The sequence below is a fragment of the Pezoporus wallicus genome, unplaced genomic scaffold, assembly GCF_028554395.1.
Source record: "Pezoporus wallicus isolate ANWC-B61680 ecotype Strahan unplaced genomic scaffold, APGP_CSIRO_Pwel_v1 scaffold_7402, whole genome shotgun sequence".
Lineage (NCBI taxonomy): Eukaryota > Metazoa > Chordata > Aves > Psittaciformes > Psittacidae > Pezoporus > Pezoporus wallicus.
Window position 1 is genome coordinate 1,602,809 of NW_026641037.1, and position 25,285 is coordinate 1,628,093.

General features: G+C 36.5%; 1 protein-coding gene across 5 annotated transcripts in view; it reads right to left on the reverse strand.

Moving 5' to 3' along the window:
- The window catches only part of RSRC1 (arginine and serine rich coiled-coil 1), a 167,715-nt gene that overhangs the window by 121,664 nt on the left and 20,766 nt on the right, over positions 1 to 25,285 (reverse strand). For 4 of the 5 annotated variants that reach the window (XM_057421820.1, XM_057421821.1, XM_057421823.1 and 1 more), the window contains exon 4: positions 11,445 to 11,615. The exons of the other annotated variant lie outside the window; for it this stretch is intronic. In XM_057421820.1, the coding sequence (XP_057277803.1) occupies positions 11,445 to 11,615 (171 nt within the window). The remainder of the gene's footprint in view (positions 1 to 11,444; positions 11,616 to 25,285) is intronic. 5 annotated transcript variants of the gene reach the window in all.

Here is a 25,285-nt window from a genome sequence, read left to right on the forward strand (position 1 = left end):
GAAAAAAATTCTTTCCAATATCTGACCTAAATCTATCCTCTTCTATAGACTGAAGGAAGGTAGCTTCCATCTAAGGAACTTTCATATCAGAAGGCTGAGAAGCACGTTTGCCTGGGTGCCCACTGCTGCTCTTCTGTGCTACAGGAGATACAACTACCCCAGCTCTGCTCATGTGAAAATGATGCAGGAGAACAGAAAGCAGAAATACTCTTCAAAACTAAACTTCAAAGAAATTGTAACTCAGTGAATGTTCCCCAACTAGTTTAAGCAAACCCTTGTGACCAGAATAATAGTATGTCAGGCACAAACACAGATGGAGGGAGGAAAAAAAAAAAAAAATAAGAGAAAGGAAGGTAAAAGCAAAAAGGAAAAGTAAATAAATAACTAAAGGAAGCATCCGTTTTATTTTGATTCTGGATAAATAACTTGCTTGCCATGACAATACATCTTATGGATCCTTGAAAGCCTACTCCATAGGAAGTGAAAGCAATGGGCTGGCAGTCAAGGGTGCCCATGGTCAAACAAAGGGACTCAAATTGTCATAAAATTTTAGAAGCTTATTGTCTGCTATTCTGAAAGAAGCTATCAAAATAAGTACTACCATGCATCTTAAAAATTTATTATAACAACCTCTCAACAGCATGACTCTAGCTGTTATAAAGACCTTCATAATTTACTCCAGGCAGAAAATAAAAACACGTAGATTAAGGAAAGATTTTTCCCCCTCTGACAAACGAATAAAGAAAATTCTGCTATGAGTACTCAAACTAGTTTCCAAGTCAGGACTGAAGTTGTTTTGTTTCAACATTCAAAATGCATTTGCTAATTTTAAACAGATTTTAAAGAAATTCTACAATTTTTCTACAAATTATTATGTTTAATATTGACATATGGCTATAGAGTCTACTATCCTTGAACAGGGCATTTTCACTAATGACACTGTTCATTCCACTGTGGATAAGGATCTGTCATAATTTTATTAGAAGCAGCTATTCTAGGATGCTCTTAATAACAAAAATATGATCAAGGTTGAAACATGGAATGTAAGTTTTCAGCCCAGAAGTAATCATAATTTATTACATTTTGAATCAAAACATACAAAAGAAATATGCCTTCTTTTTCTTTTGACGCTACAAAATAAACACAATATACTTTTGCTGTATTATCCTCCTATAGCACTTTTAAAATTCTAGAGAGAATCCAAATGATTAAAAATACCTCAAGAATTAAGAGAGCAGTACAAATTAAGCAAGCGTTGTAGCACGCTGAACATCAATTTATATTTGCAAATTTCTGCTACTTGATAAATGTATTTTGTCATGTAAGATTTTAAAGAAGTCTTATAGTGACAAAATCAGTCTCAGTGTGACTCCCATTCGTAAAATCCCATTTGTAAGTGAATAGAGATGATTGAACACAAATACCTTAGGCCAACAACTACAGAGATTATGTTTTGGAACCGGCATGTGCATAATTGGATCAGATAAACACTAGTATTTTACAGATTTTTGAGAGCTAGTTCTTGTCACCACAGACAGTATGGGAAGTGATAAGCTATTCGTCCTTCTTATTGTCCAACTGATTAACATAAACATGTTGCACCCCAAGGAATTGCTCCCGACCTGAATTTAAGCTTGGTGACTGCTGACTGTGTGTTAGACTTGATGACGGTTTCACATCCTTAAAAATATGACTGTTTTCCCCTACTTATACCAGCTGGTCTAAAAGAAAGACACTATTTTTCCCAGCCAACACTGCTTCTCATATAAACTTAAACTGTCACAGCTACAGGAGCACAACTTCCAGAGTAAGAAAGAAGACTTACACAAATTTTGTGCATTATCACCAACATGAATCAGGCTGTAGTATCATGTTAAAAAGCATTTGGAAATGGCATTTGCAACAGCAGACTGACCTCCTACCTCTCATCTTTCCCTGATGGCATAAACCTTGTTTAGGGCCATGCTAGGAGGCAGATGAAGAATGATTAATTCCCAAAAAGCAACAGAAAAGGAGGAACAGAGAACTACAGGAGAATTAATATTTTTAAGTCTTTACATACAAGAAACTTTTTTACAAATTTATTCACCACAGTAATAAACAGCAGTTGCAGATTCCTTGCACTTTAGAATGATTTTCTAACAATCAGACTCTGTGAGAACATGAATGAATTTTGTATACTTGGAAAAAACAGAAGACTATTCTCAGTCTCCAAAAGCAGTAGTACACACAACAGGTGAAACACCTTGCAGACAGTAACCGAGATCCAGTGTCCACCACATACCAGACTTCTGTGCCTGCTGGGCACCTACGTGGAGGAAGCCACCACCACATCTTCCTAGCAGGGGCAGGGCCAATAGTACACATTAGTTACAAAGAACTGGAGATTTTCTGCAATATGACATGACTACGAAATTAGAATTACAGATATATTCAGTAAAAATGCTGCTAAACATTCATGCAAAGGTAATTTGTTATGTAGGCACAACCATGTCATTTGGAAGTTGAGTATCTTGGCCATAGAAATGCCAAAAGCAATTAAATGAAAACATGAGTCAACTCAACCTTCTCCACACCACCTTTTCCTTTCCCCCATAATTAAGAGTAGGGCGCAAACTGATTTCTGGAAACTTTGGTTTACAATAGAAGCACTTCAAAACAAAAAATACATCACTGGAAGAACGAAATATTCCTTAAATGTGAATAATCAATTGTGCTTTACACTAAAATATGTTATCTGTTAAATACAGAAACTTATTTTTGTCCAAAATTGTGGTTTATACCAGAAAGATTACCAAATAATTTCTGATTTTCTCAGCAAATAGTCTTAAATGCGAGAGTTATGTTCATATGCATAGAACTGTTAAAAAATTTAGTTTGTTAGTCCCTACTATTAAGTCAGCATTAAATTACAAACATTATCTTATTCCATCTTTATGGGACCAAAATAAACTGTTGTTACAACCAAATAATCAAAATAAAAAAAATATTCATGTGATCTGTCAAAGCAAAGTTTCTCTGAATAAACAATTTTAGGATATAGTTACTTGCTTGTTAAAGCCAAGTGTTCTGCAGTTCTCTAATGCACAACCAAGACGTGCTAGAGGTATCTTCCAATCAAACATTCACCCTTCGCCACCGGTGAAAGGCAACAAGATCTCTTTACAACGGCTCATCTTTTTCAATAAATTTTGCATGAAAACATGTTACCCAAGCACAAAGTTGCCTGCTGTCACATTGGAAGTATGATAAATGTTTAATGAAAACAACACCACACAGCTTGGTGTCAGACAACAGCTATCACACTGCCCCACTTTGATCTGAACAGACACTTAAAGGAGTTCCGGGTGTGCTTTGCACCACAGAACTCTATAACCTACATGCAAATAGGAGAAAATTATCATAAATGACTTCCTACTGCATAGCGTGGAAAGAGGTATAAGGAGGAAAAAAAAATAGTAAGACAAGCTCCAGGAGTCCGACTGCTTTCAAACTCTGAGAAGTCCAATATTCCAAATTTACTTTGAATGTCCTCTGCCAAGCACCGAGAAGCTCATCAACAGACAGTTGTTACCCAAGTGCTGGCCGCAGAACCTGCTGAGGCACTGCCAGGGCCGAGTACAGAGATGAAAATACTGCAAGAGCTTTGGCTAAACGCCATGGAGAAAGGTCTCCCAGACAGAGGGGTCTCACCAAATTTGTAAAGACCTAACATATGGAACTAAAAGGAAAAATGAAGTCTGGGTCTGGAAAACAAATTCTCCAGCTCTGTGATATCTGTCAAAGCACTGAAGAAGCTGTGAAAGCATCAATGCACAAATGTATCAATGCCTTACTAAGTATCAGAAATTAAAATGGTGGTTGGCTTTGATTAATGGCACACTTTTTTCATAACCGAGAAGCCACTCTTTAATTTATACCATCAAAAATTGTCAAAAAGACTAAAAAGTAATGCAAACTTATGCTACTAAGCAAGCTAGGGTGAACCCCATAAATCTAATTAAAGTTTTTTAAATCTAACAGGTTTTTGGTAAGCTTTTCCCCCCACAATTCAACAACAAACAATGATCCTTATGAAAAGCAGGTCTCTGAATGCCAGAACTTGTGGGTTTTTAAGCTAATTAACATTTTAAACATCAAAATTCAACAACACAAAGATACAGGTAAATGAAAACATGTACGCAAGCTGTTTTAAAACAAGTCAATTAAAATTAATGTAATGCTTTGATTAGTCAAAAATTTAGTGGGAAAAATATTGTAGTGGTATAATTCGTCTTTAAGTAAATCAGCAGTATAAAACACTTCACTTTTGAAGACCTGGACATCTGAAGATCACTAGCGTGCAAAAGTTGCCAGTTTAAATGTGGGATTTGGGAGTGGAAGGAACTCCTTTAGCAAGTGAGCTTTCACAGCAGTCTGCAAGACATAGTTTGCAGGCATCAGGTCCACCTTGCAGAATGAGAGAGAAGTATGTCACAAAAAGACCACAGCCCACCTCATCCACAGCCAAAACTCCAGCCTTAACTCCTCCCTGTGGATGACATGGCCATTGTAACAAAGTCTGAAGACACCTGATGATGAGTTTCAAACACCACTGATCTAGTCATCAAGTCATCATTTACACAACTATATACCATTATTTTTAGAAATACTAAAAACATGTATTTCCCAGATTTAATACCACCTTAGAATACACGTTAGGAACAGTTACTTATATTGATACCCTTAAAATATTATAGAAAATATCTCATTGCATATAGGCAAAAAAAAATCAGTTTAGTTCTGGAGCTCCCAACATAGGAAGGACATGGACCTGTTGGAGTGAGTCCAGAGGATGAGCCATGAAGATGCTCAGAGGGCTGGAGCACATGTGCTATGGAGACAGGCTGAGAGAACTGGGATTATTCAGCCTGGGGAACAGAAGGTTCAATCACGTTCCTTAGAGCAGCTTCCATGTGCCTAAAGGGGCTGACAAGACAGCTGGAGAGGAAATTCTTTCAAGGGCATGCAGGGATAGGACAAAGGGGAACGGCTTTAAATTGACAGAGGGGAAGTTTTGATTGCATATTAGGCAGAAGTTCTTCACTGTGAGGGTGCTGAGGCACTGGCACAGGTTGCCCAGAGCAGCTGTGGCTGCCCCATCCCTGGCAGTTTTCAAGGCCAGACTGGACAGGGCTTGAAGCAACCTGGTCTAGTGGAAGGCATCTCTGTCTATGACAGGGAGGTGGAATCTTTAAGGTCCCTTCCAACCCAAACCATTCTGTGATTCCATGAAATATGCCACCTTACAACATTTAGAAAAAATGTACCTCTTAATCCACAGTGAATTTTTAAAAGGTCACTAATGTCCAAGACTGGGGATGCACTCTAGCTACTACTAGTAGTGATTCAGCTACCATACAATAAAGACCAAAGCTTTCAAACTGGACTTCTCTATTAAGTTTTGCAGAAAGAAACATGGGAGGGGAAGAAGGCTTGCTCTATTTTATTACAAGCAAATAATTGCTGCTTTCCATTGAACAAGATAAATCACTCCTTAAAAAAAAAAATCCCAGCTGAAAGAAAGAATGTGTCTCAGGTGCTGCAAGCCTAACAGACAATGATAAAGAAGTATCCCATAGGTGCATAAAATAAAAATTACATTCTGGGACTAGATGGAACCCTGCTTTAGTCCTATCTAAGTGGATGCCAGAATGAAAAGCGTATATACACATCACATTTACACATCAGCAGAAGTATACTAAGATTGTTTCATCTTTGAGGGCAACAGCAGATGAGCCTAAGGCACTTGGAGACCTCGCCAGAAAGGATCAGAAGGAAACAAAGCTTGAACCTCTTCCAACCACACTCTTGATGTAGAGCTCAAGTAATGCTCATGCTGCTGTAACAGGAGAAAGCTGTTTTGCTCACCTGTAACTTATATCTTCTAAACATAGTACTTCCAAGAAGTCAGCATTTGATTGACTTTTTTTGTTTTAGCCCTGCATGCATGCTCACTTAAGATTCATTTTTGCAAGGGAAAAAAAAAAATGAAACCAAGAGAAGAAAAATAGGAAATGGGACATCCAAATGTAGGACCAGATAAATCACTCTGGTGGAACAAAGAACACTGCCTGGTTTTGGGTTTGTTTTTTTTCCAAACAAAAATTTAATAAAAGAAAAATCACTAGACTAAAACATCTTGGTAAGAACCAGACACCAGATGTCAACTACTTATTGTGAAGTTTTGCAAAGTTAACAGAAAGTGGTAATGTATCACAAAAAGGATACTGGTCCTTATTTTATCAATTCCATTTTATTTATAACACTTCATAATGTATCAGTAGATATAGTGTGTTCTGTAAAAATTACAAATGTGTGGTAACACCTCCATACAGCACTTGTCCGTTAAACTTTCATGAGAACAAGAAAGCCAACCACACGTGCTTAATTACAAAGAATAAGCACTGATAGAGTCCTAGTGCACAGTAATGGTCCAAAGCAATAATACACACAACATCCCTACTGCAGTTACGGGTCATAACTAGAGAACAATATTGTTATTACAAACAGAGAAATATGATTTGATACTTGGCCTGGGAGACTGAATAAACAGAAAAGGCTGCAAGGCCAAGTGGTTTTATTTTGGAAACGCTGGCAACACGTATTCAGAAACAGCCATACCATTTATTGATTTCTTCTTTTTTTTTCATATCCTTCCAGGCAATAAAGCTCGTTCTCCTATGCACAGCAACAGAAATACAAAACAACAAAAAAAGGGGGGAACGTAATTCAAACAACTGCTATGAGATTAGAAAACCAAAGCAGCAAACTGGATAGCTCAGATTACTTGCAAAGTGGAAGGAACATAGGTAGCACTGAGTAGTTGAATGCAAACTAATTAAAAACATTTCTTGTTATCTGCTTCTCATAAGCCTTGTTTTGCAAAGAGTTTTCACTGGAGATGAAATAATCCTGACAATCTGAAAGACAGATTTTTTTTGTTTGTTTGTTTATAAGCATTTAGGGTGTACTGTTGGAATGCTTTCAGAGTTCGCATTGCTTTACCTTTTAAGCAAGTATAATACTATATCAAAGCTTGACAGACTGCTCTTAACACCAAGTTTTTTCACCAAGTATTGTCAGATGCTGTAAATGAGATTACCAACCCAAATTCAAAGCAGCTGCTACCACAGTCTCCCTCCATAATGGCTGAACAAATAGTACATCCCTTAAAACATCTCGGATTCCAAGAACAGAATTGCTCAGCTGGTTTTCTACGACTGTAATACAGCCTGTCTCCACAAACAGCTGATACCTCGAACCTTCAAGTTCAGTGCTCAGTCTTAAAGAATTTTCATTGAAACAGAGAACACTAAAGGACAACAACTGGATTACTGTGGCAGAGGTTTTTACTCGTCAAATATTGAGACGTTTACTGTCAAGACAAGATCTTTGAGAGAACCTAAAATTCTCCCTGATTAAAAAAAAAAAAAAGAACAAAACCAAGAGACCCTCACACCTAGAAGCCAACCACATAAAGAAAATACAGAAACCAACCACAGAAAAGAAAATCATCATTAGAGCTTATATAAGCCACAAACAAATATAATTTGCTCCTTAATTATTGCAAAAAATTGCATTTTGATTCTCCACTTCAAAGGAACAGTCAAGTCCCAAATATACAACTACTTGTATCAGATAACCTGCAGTGCTGACAAACCAAAATAGCTTCTGTCATACAAAGTTAAACTATAAAGTCAACCAGCACCTGATAACTTTCAGTCCATCTTCTCACAATCCGACTTTAAGATGATCTTCATTACAGCTTTGAAGCAGGTATTTTCAATAGATACATTGCAAACATACACGAATTTAAACTGCAAAATAGATCTGGCCGTTGATGTATACCTGCAAGGATCTACTCCAAATACAGAGGTCAGAGAACTATTTTTAACTCTAAGGATCCCTGCTGCTGGGGTTTCTAGAAAGGCTCTGCAGAACAATGTTACTTTCAGTGCTGATCTAGGGACTAGCTCTAGAAATTCATTCACCTGGGGAGTCACCTACAACAGGTTCTTCTCAATATTTCACATTTCACATCCAAATGCACACCTGACAATCATTTTTTGTGTCCATTTAGAGTATCTTCTTCACTTCAGAGAAAAAAAAAAAGTGAGCGACAAGTTATAAAAACAGAACCATCATTGTGTTAGAGCAGAATATGCCAGGAAGAAAAAGAAAATACTTAGTTGTTTCCTGTCCAAACTGGATCCAACTTACAAAAAAAAATAAACAAACAAAAAAAACATGCCAAAACACTGCCCCCCCCCCCCAAATGCATAAACAACCCAAAACAAAACAACAACAAAAAAAAGCCCCAAAAACAAGCCACAGCATATTTTGAGGATGCATCACCTATCTGTTTACTGTCTCTCGGATGAAGACAGCTGACAGAGCCAATAGAGCTTCCTGGTCTACACCAGCATTAAGTCAATTGGATGAGCAGTGAAGTTCCAGCCAAGGCAGTAAACCGGCATCAGCTGCAGAATGTGCTAGGACACTCAGCTGCAGAGGCAAGCTATAATAAGAGTTATTAATTCTAACCATACCCCCAAAAGGACATCTGACACCACTACAAGACAAAAATCCCAAATTATAACATATACCCTCAAAAACTGTCAGGAAACCAGCTTACTCTCTGGTGACCACAGACAACTATAAAATGCCCTACAGTTACTAGAGAACAAAAAATTCTGACTTGGTGCTTTCCTCAGAAATGAGCGTCAGGACTGAACAAACACTGAATCTCCCTGCTGCTGCAGAAAACAAAAACATGCCAGAAGCCAACGTACTTACACACCCAAAAGGTTCAAACAGTTTGTGTTGTACCATTTCACTTCCTACACATTTATAACTTAAGGACAGTGAGCTTCCTTGGCCAAGGAGATCTTTTCTTTCCCATACTTCTCACCTCAAAAGAAAATACATACATAAATCAACGACACAGAGGAAGAAAACTGAGAGCTTGGGAGGCTTGAGGAAGCCTCATACAAAAACACAACGGTAAGACACCCTACTCAGCCTCATTTTCCTGAAGCACACACAAGGCAAAGAGAAATTACACTAACTCTTTTTGCTCCTACATGCATTTAAGGAAAACTGCAGGTTCCCAATTCACTCTCACTGGGGTCTATAACAGAATATTCCATAGACAAATTGCGCAGTAATGGCAAACAGCAACTGCATCAAAGATCTCTGTCTTCCCTGTGCATTCAAGTATGTTGTTTCGCAAAGCCTCTTAACAAACGATGCTGACACAGTCTCAGTCTTCAGAATGACAAACTGTAAATGGGAAAAGTTTCTCAGATCCACATTCTCTGCACAGACATAACTTTGATCACTATTTGATTAAACTGAAAAAACACACTGTCCCCCCTCAAAAAAGTTTATGAAGCACAGATTATATTAGCACCATCCTAGGTACATTTCATTTTGTAGTCTAATAATGATTGAAGAAATCCCTGTACAAAGCCTAGCCATCAGTACCTGGGCTCAGAGGAAAATGCGCTGATGTCATAAAATGTTTCTACTATCCATTTGTACTCTTTGTCCTAATTACCTTGGAAATGACCCAAACAAGGCATTTTGTTTTCAAATTTAGCATAAGTAGTTTTGTAAGGTATCAGAATATAAAGATAAATTGCTTGCTTCCAAAAAATAAAAAATTCTGGGCACTTCTCTGCTCTTTCTACAGCTATCTCATATCGATCCTTGTTCTAAAAGAACAGTAGGTCAGGCAATATGCTAATAGAGCACTGCTACATACTCCAATGTGATTTAAGATGTGCTTCTACAAAAATTCCAGAAAACCTCTCCCACACCCCACATTGGGTGCTCAGGATCCTTTCCCTGCTTTTCTATTTCAGTATAAAAAAGCAATTTTGGCTGGAACATTCAGGCTTCTCCTCAAGTTTTCTGAAGTAACAAAACACAGAACTGTGGAATCATTTAGGTTGGAAAAGACCTTTAAGATCAAGTCCAACCATAAACCTAACACTGCCAAGTCCACCACTATTTGAACTGCAGGGAAATGGGTTAAATGCATCTTGCTTGTACTAATCAGCTGTACTACAGCCATCTCAGGTGTTCTGCTCACACTGAATACTACTGACTGCTGAAAAAATCCACAAGTGGAGACAAATGCCTCACATGGTTTAGTAAAATGAGGAAAGTATCCCCCCAAAAGGGGATATGGCTTTAAACTAAGGGAAATGGCTTTAAACTAAGGGAAATGGCTTTAAACTAAAAGAAGGTAAATTTAGATTAAATATTAGGAAAAACTATTCACTGTGAGAGTGGTGAGGCACTGGCACAGGAAAGTTGTGGCTGCCCCACTCCTGGCAGTGTTCAATGTCAGGTTGAACAGGGAGGGCTTGGAGCAACCTGGTCTAGTGGAAGGCATCCCTTCCTCTAGCAGGGGGCTTGGAACTAGACAACATTTAAGGTCCCAACCCAAACCATTCCACAATTCTATGAAAATTAGTGGAAGACGCCACTCAGAAGTCTAAGTAATGTACCGCAAATAAGAAAAAAAAACATGCAAATAGCTAATCTTCACTATTTACATAAACAACGCTACAATCATGGAGAGGTAGATATCTATATATCTATAACAGGCAGATATCACAATATCTGAGAGACTGAATAATATTGTCAAGCCATAAAACAAGGGTTAGACAATAACAATTGTTAAGGTACCTCCATGAACATGGGTGGAGGATGCTACTCTAGAAATTCCCACTTACGAGTTTCAGTGGGAATGCATCAGAGGGAAGTTCATGAAGTGACACTCCAGTGTCTTCATTTTTCATACCAATCACAAACAGGCAAAAGAAACAGAGTAAAGGCTGCAGAAGGTCAAGATGCATATAACAGAGGTAATTACATAAATTGCTTTTTCTAAAAATCTGTAAAAACAAGATCAACAATCCAAGTAATTTCAAGCAGAAACTAGGTTGACACAGGTTTTGAAAGGCAGCCCATCATTCACCCATAGCAAATGCTTCTACTAAACTGCACTTTGGGCCACAAAGTAAGCCCAACAGAAACTTCTGACAATGGGAGTGTGAACAGCAAAATCCACCTTTTCGTAGGAAATAGTCTTCATACTTTCTAATACTCCACATTTTTTTTCCTTAAATTTGGTTATTAAGTATTGTAAAAATAGTTATATTAATCAGCTGATGAAAGCTATTTAGCATACCTGAAATGAAGGGAAAAAAAGAATTGTAAATTATACTATCATTTAGTTTAAAATGTTCTTACGTTCCAGAATTTTAAAGTACTAAGAATCACACTATTTAAAGATTTTAAGTAATTTCCACTAGTTTATATATCATGTTCTATAAAGCAAATTGATTCCCTGTTTTTATTATAGTTACATTGTTTGTCATTTCACTTACCCATGCTTCGCGCCACATATCTCTTTTTCTTTTCCTCTGCCCTTCTCTTTTATTTTTTCTTTCTCTCTGCCTTTACGCCGCTCTCTTTCACGAGACCCGCTATGAGTTCTCCTATGACTGGATCTTTCACTACTTCGACTATAAGAACGCTGGCGAGGTCTTGATCGTGATCTACACAAAATCCATAGTATTAAAATTTAGCAGTCATACATTTTTCACTGTCACTGTATGTTAGATTTGTAATATAGTCCAACTTTTTAAACACATTTTCAAATCATTTAGTAATTTAATACTTTTAACAAAAACCTGCCAATTTATCAAAAGAAAAGAGAAAGAGAAAGCATTGCTTCTACTCTGAAGGAAGAATGCAAAACAAATTAGACCACACTATGTAGTATTCACCCATTAACAAAGTAATTTGGTATTACCAAAGTAATCTTTGGAGCTATTGGAGAAGGAAAGGAAGAAATTTTTTTCTTGAACATTAACCTTTAAATTCTTAAGTTCTGATGAATTTAGTTTGGAAAATAATCAAAGAATTTACAGATGTTACTAAGTGCTTGCATTTACACATTAAATACATCACTACTTATCACGATGTTCCAACAAAAATAAAAAAACAAACAAACAAAAAAAAAAACAACAAAACCCAGAAATGACATATCCAAACCCCTATATTTAACTAGCAGAGCTGACACTTGCACACACATTAATATCAAATTCAGATTTGAAACACACTTTGCAGAAAACCTATAAATAGGCCAAGTAATTCAAGAATCTGCATGCAGGTACAAGGATTTGTGCGTCTATTCGGGGTTCTTGTTTATAAGTTCCTACACAACTATAGGATACTCGGTTGTCCATCAAGTTATCCATTTCTCTGTAATAACGGTATGTTGTTACTGACGATTTGAATGAAAAAAAGGTCAAGTATTACAATATTAGTTTCTACATGCATTCAAAAAAACTCTTAATTATTCCTTAATTTCCTTTAGATGGTTTTCTAAATTTTAATTCATAATTTATCATGGATCAATACATCTTTTCTATGATACATAAGTAGCTATAGATCAGAAGTATTTAGGAAAACAGCAGTTCAAGTTTACATTAGTTTCTGTTACAGCCTACATCTTCACCAAAGTTCTGATGGCACCTCACTGAAAAGTTTCATTCAGTACTGAGAAAGGGGAGGGCAGGAAGAACATTTTTTGAAAACAGTACAAAAAAATGTATTTAGCACCTCAGGAGTGCAAAACTACAAAGGTCTGTAAGAGCAAAATCATGTACAGGAGATCACTCAATTTAAAAAGCAACAACTGTTTAATAAAACTCGACAACAGAATAGGCAAAAGAAAATACTACATCCAGATGAAGCCATAAATTACATTTATGAAGACTGGTGTTATTGAGCCTGGAATTTGTCCAGGGGTTAACATACCTATTCTTGCCATTTAGCTTTTCGGACTAGTGCTAGGGGTCAGAACCTCAATTTTATACTTCATTCAGCAGACAGCATCAGTGACACATGATCTTTCCTATTATTGGTCAGACTATCAGCACTAATACAATAGATAAAATTACCACTTAAGTGCCGAATTATGCACTATAGAACATATTCTCTCTCAAAATGGATTTTATTATGTCATCACAAAGTAAAACCCATCCATTCATTCTCTAGTCCTCAGGTATAGAAAGTTTTGACCTAAAGAATATTCTGGATATTAGATATTCTGGATATTTGGTTGGCACAAAGATTTTTTTTATAAGCGTCATGATAAGACAGACACAGATTTACAGACCACTGCCCTACAGACATTCACTGTTCAAAGGTAAGCATGATTTCTGAGAACTCTGCAGGTAAGACACAAAGTCAGAAACAGTAAAAAAAAAAAACCAAAAAAAACCCTCCCAAACAAAAAAAAAAACAAACACCAAAACACCCCCCACCAAAGAAAAACCCAAAACCACCACCACCCCCCCAAAAAAAACAACCCACCAACAAAAAACAACAACAAAAACCTCTCTAGTAATACGATGCAAGGCCTTTCCTTAGTTAAGGGTGTAGCCATTCAAGCATAAATAACTGAAGAATCTAAGATATTTACTGCTAGGGAGCTTAGTTTCAAGCTCAAATCGGAACTTGATTTCACACCTACCTTTCACAGGTGCAAATAACAGCAAATTCAGTTCAGATTAGCTGGATGCTTAAACCCTAGATTTCTGTTTGTTCATATGTGTAAGTGGAACAAATGGTTGGTATAATTTACATACAGAAAAATAGCTTTGAAAAATTAAATGGAGACTTGTCACGTCAAATTGGTAATAATGTATTTACAACAGATTTGACAAACTGATAAACATTTCCTCACAGAAACTGTTACTGCTCTTTCTTTTGCAAGCTTTTGTATCCATAAAATTCATTAGCCATAAGTGATCCCTAATCAGTGTTTATCCTTTGGGTTATACAATTACAGAAAATAGGCAATACAGCCTTGTCCCAGTCACGCAGGTGAGACAGGCAGATGACTATCAACGGGGTATTACAGTGAAGATCTTTACAAAAATGTTCAGTTCTACTCCACAGAAGCCATCGCTGCAGGACACATTAGTTCAGTCAATCCTTCAACTACCAGAGCAGTCGATCTGGGCTGTAGATCGGCCCAGAGCACAGACGCAGACAATCCAGGACAGGCTTCATGGAGAGACAGCCTCAGTTTGGTCAGACTTGTTATCTCAGATAACAAGTTTGCACACACAGAGTGGTCTTCGGGGCAGTTGGGGTGTGAAGTCCAGCTGCCTCCCTGGGCAGATCCCCAGGGTAACCCAAACTCATGGAAGTGCTGGGTTTTAGGGGATCTACAGAGAGAACAGTGCAGAAAAAGAGTTGCAGAGTGGATCTAGTGTATTCTGCTGCACCTGACTCAACTTGCAGAGTCTCTTCTATCCATTTGCTCTGCAGTAGCTAAGCTATACATAGGGTTTATTTGCACAGTACAGGACAGAGTGGCCAAGACAGGAGCACTAAGGGACAGAGAAGCACATCCTACTGCAGCCTCTTGACATAGCACCAGGTAAACACTAGCCACACTGACCAGTGAGGGGTCTAAAGAGACATAGCCTCACCTCATCCAAAGATGAGTTTTCCTGGGTTTTCCATTATTGTACAAAGTTCTTTGCAGAGATTTAATTTTTTATTATTTCCCCTTAATGCTGCAGAGCTACAGCCTTTCCAAATAAAACTGCCTCCTAAGCTCATTGCACTTATTATAAGCCGCATTCATAAAGCACAGATAAAGCAACACAACTCCAGAAATAAAGACATACTAACCCCAGTCATGAAGAGAAGTGAATAACAGAAACTGAGTTGGTGGAAAAAAGAATAGTCTAACATTAATGCTCCCTTCAATTCCTGACTGCTGCTGAAACTTAGATTCTGTTAATCTGTTTCTAAACTGGGGTAACCACTGTGTTTCCAATGCTGTACAGCAATGAATATTTTTGCAAAAGCTTATCTTGTATTAACATCTCATTCATGATCTATCAAAAGTCATAGTACCGGAAAATTAGTAGAAAACCCACCAGACAACCACAACACACAGCTTTATTAACAAATTTAAACTGAATCTCAACTGTGTAAATCTTCTGCTAATCTGAAAGGAAAAAAAAACTTGAGGACTTCTGACACAAGAAGCAGCACGAAAATTTTAAAATATGTATTTGTTAAATAGGTAAGGAACAGCTTTGAATGAGTTAGGACACATTATGAAGTTTTCCCACATTTTGATGGAACAAAGGAAGCACAGAGACTAAATACTTTAAGATAACAGACACAAGATGACAAAAAAACCAAACTTTGCAGTATAATTCTCTAGAACAATTTCACCTTACATGGTAAGTTCTGCCTCCAATACTAAAATGGAACTGGAATTAACAGGAAGTGACAAATAAACCATGTAAGAACTGCTGATCTTAAGCAGGTCAGACCACAATCTTCTGGATTTCTCCTAGTGTGTGTGCACCCTTAAAGCTCTCCATTCCCATGAAGTTGTTGTACAGGCAATGATGGTTAGCTACAATTGAAGCAAAAGCCACAATTATACACTAAGCAAATACTGCATCACTTCTAGAACGCATGAAATCATATCTCTTTAGGTCATGAAAATGTCCAAGCACTGAAATGTACAGGGACTCTGTAGGGCAAGTCTCACAGAGACAAGTGGGAATTGCAAAACACTTTAGAAAATAAAAAGGTAATGGGTTTTGCCAATAGACAGGCAGGAAGGGACTAACCCAAAGAATAACCAGAGAAAAGAAACTCTCTTTAGATTTTAAAAGGTGTAAGATGCAATCCGGAAGAAGAAAGAGAAGACAAGCAATTTAAACATGAGATCAAAAATGAAACTATTGATTCAGTAAAGTTTTGAAAACTTAAATGAAGTTTAACAGATTAGATTCATAGCAAAAAAGGAAGTAAAACCTATGCAATAGAATATACTGAGAGGCCAGAAACATGTGTTTAGAAAAGCAAGGAAATGATACAAAAACATATAAAAAATAAAAAGAAGGAAAAGCACAGTTTCTCAAAAAGAATGCAAAAGGCTCTGCTGTGTTTGTATATAGGCTACTATTCTTTAAGGGATTTTATTTAATGGTAAGCACTCCCTAAACAAGCTGTCACTTAAATTCTCCCTCTTACAACTGTTCTAAGACCTCAGTATCTAAACCCTGCCTAATTTCCTTCAGTTCTGAGGGAAACTCCAACCTCTATTACATCCCAGGCTAATTAAACCCACCTGTTAATGCAATTCAAGACTCATTCTGCAATACCAAGCACAAGCTTCAATGAACCAGGTGACAAGAGGACTATTCAAAGAAGAAGCCACAATTCTCCGCTTAACTTGATCTTGTTGAAAACCACCACCTAACAGTAAGTGACTGTATGAACAGATAATATTCTGCAGACATCAGGATAGAATTAAGACGCTATTTAAAGTGATTCTGGAGTGTTCTAAGCTTCAAAACTCTGACTTTGCAATCCAAATAGCTTTCTGTAATTTCTATGCTGTTTCTTCCCCTTCTCTTCCTTTTAAAGAGGTAACACTCAATCCCTAACATCCACTTTTCTGTGGCAACTGCAGAATTTGAACAATGAAACATCAGAAATCATGCTTTGACAACTTCAGGGAAAGCAGTTCCCACCTTTCCCTAGTACACTAAGGCTAGAGGTAAATAAAAAATTGAGATCATCACCAACAAGAAAAATGATGCTTCATATCGCCTAAAATGCATTCAGTATTCAGTGCAACTCAGGCTGGGTGCATAGGGTAGAGCCTCTCTGTAGCAGAAGATGACCAAAGGCCAAGCTCAGACCTCTGGGCCATTACCAGCACCTTCACAGAGCCTGGCTTAAGCACTTGGAAAAGCTGCACTTATTGTCACAGAACTTAAATTTACAGTACAGTACCATATTAATAGGATAGTTGTCTTTTTTCTTTGCCTGTAAGCCCAAAATCCTAAAATATTAGTTTTAAGAACACTTTATGCAAACTTCCATAAAGCCTATATTAAAATCAAAATAGGCTCTGGACAGTGGAAGATGATTTAATAAACTGAGAATTAAAGTATACTAAATTTGCTCCTCTGTTTTCACTTGCAGCATGAATGAATTCACCTGTACATTACTATGAATTACTATTAAAATATCCTGTGATACATACAGAATGGGAAATAGATGTAAGTTCATGAAATGGAGCTACAAGAAGTCATCTGTCCCAAAAATTCATCGGTAAAAAAGAACAAATGTCCACAGATGAAGCAATAGAATAAAGATTTTTCTATTTTATCACTGTTGAAAAGTAAAACCAATCCTAATTACTCATATTAAAGCACGTCCTAAAGTGTTCAAGTTATAGAACTACTGGAGGGGGAAAAAAAAAACAAGCTGTAGACTGCCAGCATGCACACCCCCTTCCCCCAAATCAATGCACACAAAACACCCACCCACCATGCCAAAGGTTAAGTCATTTAGTCAAGTTCAAAGATCTTCAAAGAGTTCTTAGATCCAGATAAGCCCATATGTTACCAAAATTCTGTGAAAAGCTATTACTTTCCAATCTGCTTTTCATGTCTAAGTTACAGAACACACAGATGCTTGGAATCACTCAGTCTCCCTAAATTCTCACATCAGATAATCAAGGCTCACCAATAACTTTCCTATCTAAAATCCTAAGAAATGTCTTTATTCCATCAACACTTAGTCTACTTGTAAAAATTGAAAGTATCCATAAAAGCCCATTCAGTTACTGCACAATAAGTGTTAATTTGCTAATTTCTTCACAGGTAATCAATTAAAATGTAAAATATTGGATAAAATTAGTTGCACTAAATTTAACAGCTGCTCCATAAGCATAATTAGTTTCACAAGGGCCATATGTATTCTGAACAGAGACAGAGTTGAAACAAATAAGCGGATTTTAAAACAAGTTTGAGGAAATCTGCATTTAATTAGCAGGTGGGCACTACAACTGCATAATGTTTTTATACATTTATATTTATGAAGTGACAGAAGATCTAAAGGCTTTTTAAAATGGCGTTTATTGTTTGAATGTGAACTGTTTTGCTGCATGCTAAAGTGATTTAAATCCTTATAGCTCTGCTTTGAAAAAATCATAAATGGTGAAAGAAAACATGTGGAAAACTGTAAAACTAGAAAGAATTTGCGACAAAAAGCAGATACACATACCATAACCAAAAGGAAACTACACTTAATTAAATGTACACTACATCTGGAATATCAGCCTAATAAAACGTGAAACTATTAATTTTCATTGTTCTAAAGGAAATGAGGTCAGTGTCGTTTAGTATTTCCCCAATTATATTGCACTAAAGCATTGAGCTATATCTTATAGGTACAATCTAATATTTTCAAAACACTACAATTTGAAAAGAGTCACTGAGACTGACTTTTTGAAATGGAAAGAGGAATTAGAGCACAAACCCAAGACAGCTCAGTGGAAAGCAAGTGCTCTTTCAGTGAAGGTAAACTAAGCTATTCCACTGGCAAACAGCAACCACTATTCAAAGCAAAGTTTCTGAGATGTCAAGTTCTTCCCTGGCATTCTTCTAAGTATCTCTTGGCTGATATGATCCTTATTAGATTATTATTAGCTCAAGAGCTGCAAACAAAACCCAAATTATTCATGCCTCTTTAATAATTTAGCAATAAATCAAAAGTCTGGGAAAGAACAATGAAACAACTGCACTGCATCAAACCTGGATATTCATATTGGTAATAAAGACACAGAGCAAGCACACAACTAATTGCAGCAAAATGACATGTTCTCTTTCAAAGCATATTAAGAGAAATTGTTTAACTCAACTTCACCACCAGGAAAAAAAAGAGCATGGTACAAGTTCTTGGGGAAGGTAAAATAATTTCAAGCATCAATTGCTGTTGTTCAGAGTGCATAAATTATTAATCCTGTATATATCTTTAATGTGAATATGGCTACCTCTATAAAACATTTAAGGTCATTATTACGCATGCATTTGAGGAAGTTAAATATAGATAATATGTATGATAACATGTTCTGTTTATTTATTGTTAAATGCAAGGTGAGTGAAAATGAAACTAGGCAGCAGCAGAGTCAGCCTTTAAGTCTGAAATTACACTGGACCTAAGAGGAAAAAGACACTGTTTCAAGCCAGTAGTTTAGACAGTTGGTAAGTAACCAAATAGAGGATATTAGAGATAGTAATTGTGCCAGTGAAAAATCAAGATGAAATACAAATAATAAACAATCAAGAACCCTGTTTGCAGAACTGAGAAAATGGATTTGCCAGATACAGGCATCAGCTTAGTTCAACAACAAACAATCCTCCACCATTAAACGACATTAATTACACAACCAAACATTTGGGGAAACAATAGTCAAAATTCCAGCAAGCTGTAATAAAAAAAAAAAGGTAGTTAATGAAAATTTGGCATGAACAGTGCACAAATGCAGCTGGGCAGAAGAACAGATGGACAAGACACTACTTTTAAGTTTGTTTATTCCCAAACTGTTACAACTCTAGGTCTCCCAACTACTACCTTCTGGTCTACCCCTCCTCACTTTCAAAGTTCAGTGCTGCCTTTGCCACAACACCTTGACTAGCCTACAGACTACCTATAGCAGCTGAAAGACAAGCTCCATGGCCAATGAGAGTGTTATCTCCAGTTCAGCATGCCCACATCACCACAAAGGTGTTGGAAAACCTACAGGAGATCCACACCTGGGTGAAAAAGAACCAACTTCAGAAATATATAAAATTTACTTAAATTGAACTTTTGTGTCAGAAGTCCTGTGCTCAGAGACTTGCCTCTCGTGGAAATTCTGCAGAACTACTTGCCTAAGGAATACAAGATAGAAGAGAAGCTGCCTACGACCCTACCAGCTGCAGGAGCATGTCAACAAAAGCCTAAACTCAGAAAACAAAAACCAGAAAACAGACCAGAAATATAAATCATAGATTAAACAGCTGTTACTCAAGCCTGGAGAGAGCCATTTGTTTTTTGTTGATGTGCGTTTACAAAATTCCTGATGAAGCTAGTTACACTAACTATAACTTGCTTTCTTCACCAAATGGCTCACTTGAGGAGCAATTCCTTGAATGCAGAAGTGTGATCTTCTTGGAAGGCCAGATGCACATTACAGATACATAAGTACATAAACTATCTGCACTTTTATTAGATACATATTATTTTTTGCATTTGGCACAGAAAACTATATATACATATACATATTATTTTTCAACAGGCTTTTTTTGTCCAGAGGCAGGACTGCAGGAGCAGCTGCGGCCAAAGTAAATGTAATGAAGTCTGCTGGCTGGGATTTGGGAAGGGAGAACAGCTGTGTGAACAGCTCCCATGATCTACTGGAATTGCAAACTGCTTCACTCGTTAGTGGGGGCAGGGGGAGATTCTCTCCCCGCTTTATTCCTTTAGTTTACAGAGGTCACTAATTGCCCTAGATACAAGTGGTCTAAAGGAGCTGAGGATCTTTGGCTTCATCCTTATCGGGGCAGCAGAAGAAACATGTTGCATCATTCAGTTCTTTTATTAATGTGTATGAAGGATCTGAATTGACTCTCTAAGCTAAGATTTCACCTAAAATTAGGATCACCAGTGTAAGAACACATCTGTTTTTACATTATATTAATTACTCTTGCATCTTTCTTAAAGGCTGCCTCAAATTAAGACTTATTTTCTAACCCCACATTCACGTAGCCATCTTATTACTGAGCGGAAAACGCCAGAATTCTGATAGCCTTTAAGTAATAAAAAAACAAAGAAATAGAAGTTAGTATGCTGTCTTGGCTATTAAATAAACTAAGAAAAAAACCACCTCTCCAATTTCCCATCATTCATTTCTCATTCAAAGCAGTTCTAACAGTTTTGAAATTCTAGAGTTAAAGCATAAAACCACATATACCTATATAAATGTATGCAATACCCACCTGCATGTATACTATATGTAAACTTCCATATAAGCCCAAAGTTAAAAAGTGAAATAATTATTATTTCAGTATTGTTAACAAAACAAAAAAAGCTCAAATGAGTTAAGACTATCCAGCTTGTCTTCCACTCATACAAGAGCTACTTAACGGCAAGGAGAGGCAAAAGCAAAAGTTTAGTATGCCACACTATAAAGACACCAGCAAGAAAGATTCCTTCCTCTCCTAATCGAATTCCAGAGCTGCACTGTTAAGGTCGAAGAAAAAGAAACCAGGATTAAAGAAGAAGAAACAGGCTGTGTGAAACTTCTGTTCCCTTGGATTGTATAATGCTGTAAGAAAGACACTCTATGTCTTTTTTTATGTTACATTTTGTCACCTGTACTAATGGGAAAACTTGACTTCTACATGAACAAATAAGGTAACATTCTATTAGCAAGTAAATTTATCAGATTCTGCAATTAATTTATATAAACACATGCAGTTATTCTGTTCTTGATACATCTGGAATCTATTTTAAAAAAGGGTCCAGATTACTTTCAGGACTCTCAATAAATACACCAAATTATTCTTTTCTACATCATGCAGGCATTAGCGACTCTGCATCTGCTATGACAGGAAGATCTGGATGTACCATCACCCAGAAATGAAAAAGGGTCAAATTAATTTTCCAGATGGAATCACTATCCAGGTGAGTATTTGTTGTAAATTTGACACCACCTCCAATATTATGTTAAAATGTTAAGGAACATAAATGAGTGATTTCAGGGTTGAATTTTTCCTGGTGCCTCTGAGAAGTTCAAATTATTTACAGGTAAGCACTTCTCTTCTGTCTCTCTTTGATAAGAGCACTGGTTTATTTTTTGTAATTGTAAAACATCTAAGATTGTGGCCCCAATCATGGTTCAAGCTTAAATATACTACAATATTTACATATAGTTACATCCAGAAAGAGATACTGGACAGCTGAATGAAATAACCTGACCAGATGCTTGAAATCAGCTTACAGCATGGGACAATAACTGTTCTCATAAACTGAAATAAACAAACGAAACAAAACCCATCAAACAAAAACCACCAACCCAGAGCATCATGGCACCATCGTCATCAACATGAGGCACTCAAAGCACTACGAAGTACCAGTATGGATCCAAAACTGAACAAACAGCAAAAAAACTATCAGTATTTCCCTTTCTTCAATACTGCAGCAATTTGCAGTACCATTTAAAGGGCAAAACAATAACTGCTTAAAGACAAGATTAAAGCATATGCTTGTCCTTTAGAAACATACACCTACTTTAAAAGACTGGAACTATTGAGACAGACTTGATTAACACAATGAAGAGAGGTCTCGAATGCTTTGGAAAAAATATTTGGATGAAAAGCCGCGTGTCTACTTTTACTTGACTGGTAACAAACTATTGCGCTCTGTGCTCACAACTAAAAAAAACCTGAAACTATTTTTTTAAATTCAGTTATAACCAGACATTTTGAGATATTCCACCTACACTTTTTACCAGGACAGGTTTACGAAGCATATAGAAAGACTTTTAGAATACCATCCTGTTTTCTGAAATTAAAAACCAAAACCGAAACAAATATATTTAATGAAAGTAACCATAATTTGACTATAGGATCAAGTCTCCAAAATTTAAGAAACCCTAGTATTGTTAAAATAAAAAAGACAAAAAAAAAAAAACAAACCCACACACAAAAAACCCTGCACCATTGTTACATAACATATTGGAAAACAAAATATACTAAAAAGCAAAACAATAAAATCTGTATTATTTAAAAAATAAAGCAACAAAACTGCTTAATTATTACATTCCAAAATGTATTATGACTGTTCTGATCAATTAATTATACCAATCACAAATTTATATTAGATCCAATTTCAAAGGGTAAGAAAGATAAATTACAATTACAATATGATTTCTGTATATCTATGCCTTTGCTTAAAAAATATTCTCAGTTTTACCATGGAATTTTCTTCTAAGTTTTGCTTTTTATTTAAAACATAAAATAACCAACCTTACAAAACCACCACAAAAACATGAACAATCACAGACCAGCATTGCGAGTCCTTACTGAATCTGCAAGAAGCCTGCAACAGCAGCTATTACATACTACATTCATCTCAATTTTAAAACCTGAAGGCAAGAATTAAAGTGTAAACTGTATTTTTTCCATCACTAAGAATATCACCAAACTCCAAAAATAAAACACTACGTATGGTGTCCCTTAAAACCTTCAACCATTGTCTTCCCAACAGCTATATCACAACTTCTAGATGATTACCACCATTATATGGAAGTTGGAGGAAGAGTGTAACATAATCAGATTTCAGAGCTGAAAGGTGTAATATATATTAAGCTAACGATATACTAACCAAGGAAGATTTGCCCACCACCTTCAATGCCTCTTCAGTAGTCACCGATGCCCCACACCTGCAATAGCCTCTCTACCTGCCTGTGGTTCATGGTGCTAGCAGACAGTTAGTTTACTATAGTATATTTTTCACGTCCCTCCAAGTTTGCTTTTCCCTCACGCTTCTTGTTTCCTTCTACTAATCAAGCTACCAAGTCTTTGAGGCTGAAATTTTATTTTGAATACACAACCGCTACTTCAGGCAGTGCATGAAGAGCTCAAGCCCTGCCTGGCACTCTCCTGTTAAAAGTAACATAAGGATACATTGACTAACCACAGGCAAACAAGATACTACCTCAGATGAGATGATACAATCTCTAACAATCTATTGCACTTCACAGTTACAACATACTAGAAACTTGATAATTTTGGTTACTGAGCTTCAGATTCATAAAACACACCAATCTTGTGATCATATCAGCTTTACTGTATGACATGTTCTGAAATAAGGTCAAGACTTTATTGTATTATTCAGTTAATTCAGTCTTTCTAATTTAGTTGAAGCATGGAAATACTCCATAATTCAGATCCTTTACCACAGTCTTCAGGAAAGCTTTCATCAGAATACTTGAGATCTTACTTTTTGCCCAGTTGGCAACATTCAGACTTCTAATGCTTCTCTAAAGCCAAGGGTGAGTAACAGTGCATCCTAACTAACCCCTAATTATCACCCCTCTGAATAAGTGGATGATAACTGACTTGGAATTAAGGTTAAAGTTCCAATCTAAGGCACTTTTGCAGTCTGCAGCTAGAAAGCTGTTGATACACTCTGATTTTAGCAAACACTTGTTCATTGGTCTAGTAGATAGGACAATCAAAGGCATAAGGTGTGAAACCATGCAGATATTTTGTCCTTATCCTGTAAATCAGATACAATTAAGGACCCCATCAGAACAGGTTGTTGTCTCTCAGTGAGAGGCTGAGCCCTGCAACAGCACTGATGTGCACACTGTGAACAGTTTTGTAACTAACATGATAGCTACACGGATGTGACTCCCACTGCTTTATTACATCAAAGAAAAATATACCCATCAGTAGCTACAGTTTTGACTAACACCAGAATTTCCAATACAACCAATCAGAAAGTTTAAAGGCAGATTAAAACTGTTGTTCCACTCTAAAAGGTATTTCCTAGGAGTAGTTTTGATAATCTATGGAGCAACATTTCCATTATCTTTAAGTATCTGACAGGACTTCATAAAATAAAATTCCTAATGAGTATCAGGAAGAAAGGCTGTTTGTATTTTACATAGTTTTTCTGTCTTGAATATACATTTACAGAAGTGACCTCTTCTTAAAGATTCCTATTACAAAAGTCTCCAAATTAAAACAATTGACAAAAATTAAAAAATTGTGCAGCTTTCCCTAAGGATTAGTTTATATTTTAGTTCCTGCTACCACAAATCACTTTCTTTAACCTCTTACCTGTTATTTGAACTAATGTTTCGTGAATCAATGACATTTTTTTCTTTTTAAAGATCAATATTTTCAGTGAATCCTACACTTTAACCATAATCTGAACAATTATTTTTAGAATTTATGCTTTAACATTAAATTACCAAAACCACATATTCTGTGGCAAAAATGACAAAGCTGACCTTTATTTTATTAGCCTACAATTTGCTCACCAGTGTTTTCTTAAGCTATATGAATGGCTTATGTACGCTGACAACATCCCACAGATGGTTATGATTATGTTCAACAGGACAACACACTCACTGAAAACTTTCACAGATGCTTACCTAATGGGATGTCACATTAAATCTGACATTGTAAGATAAAATAACTACACACTAATTACAGCATCTCAAAAAGGTCATTTTCAAATGATAGTCACAACATTTCCAATGTAATTACTGAATGAGTTTTCAAACAAGTGAGATTATTACTCAGCTTAATTCTGCATGAAGATGTCC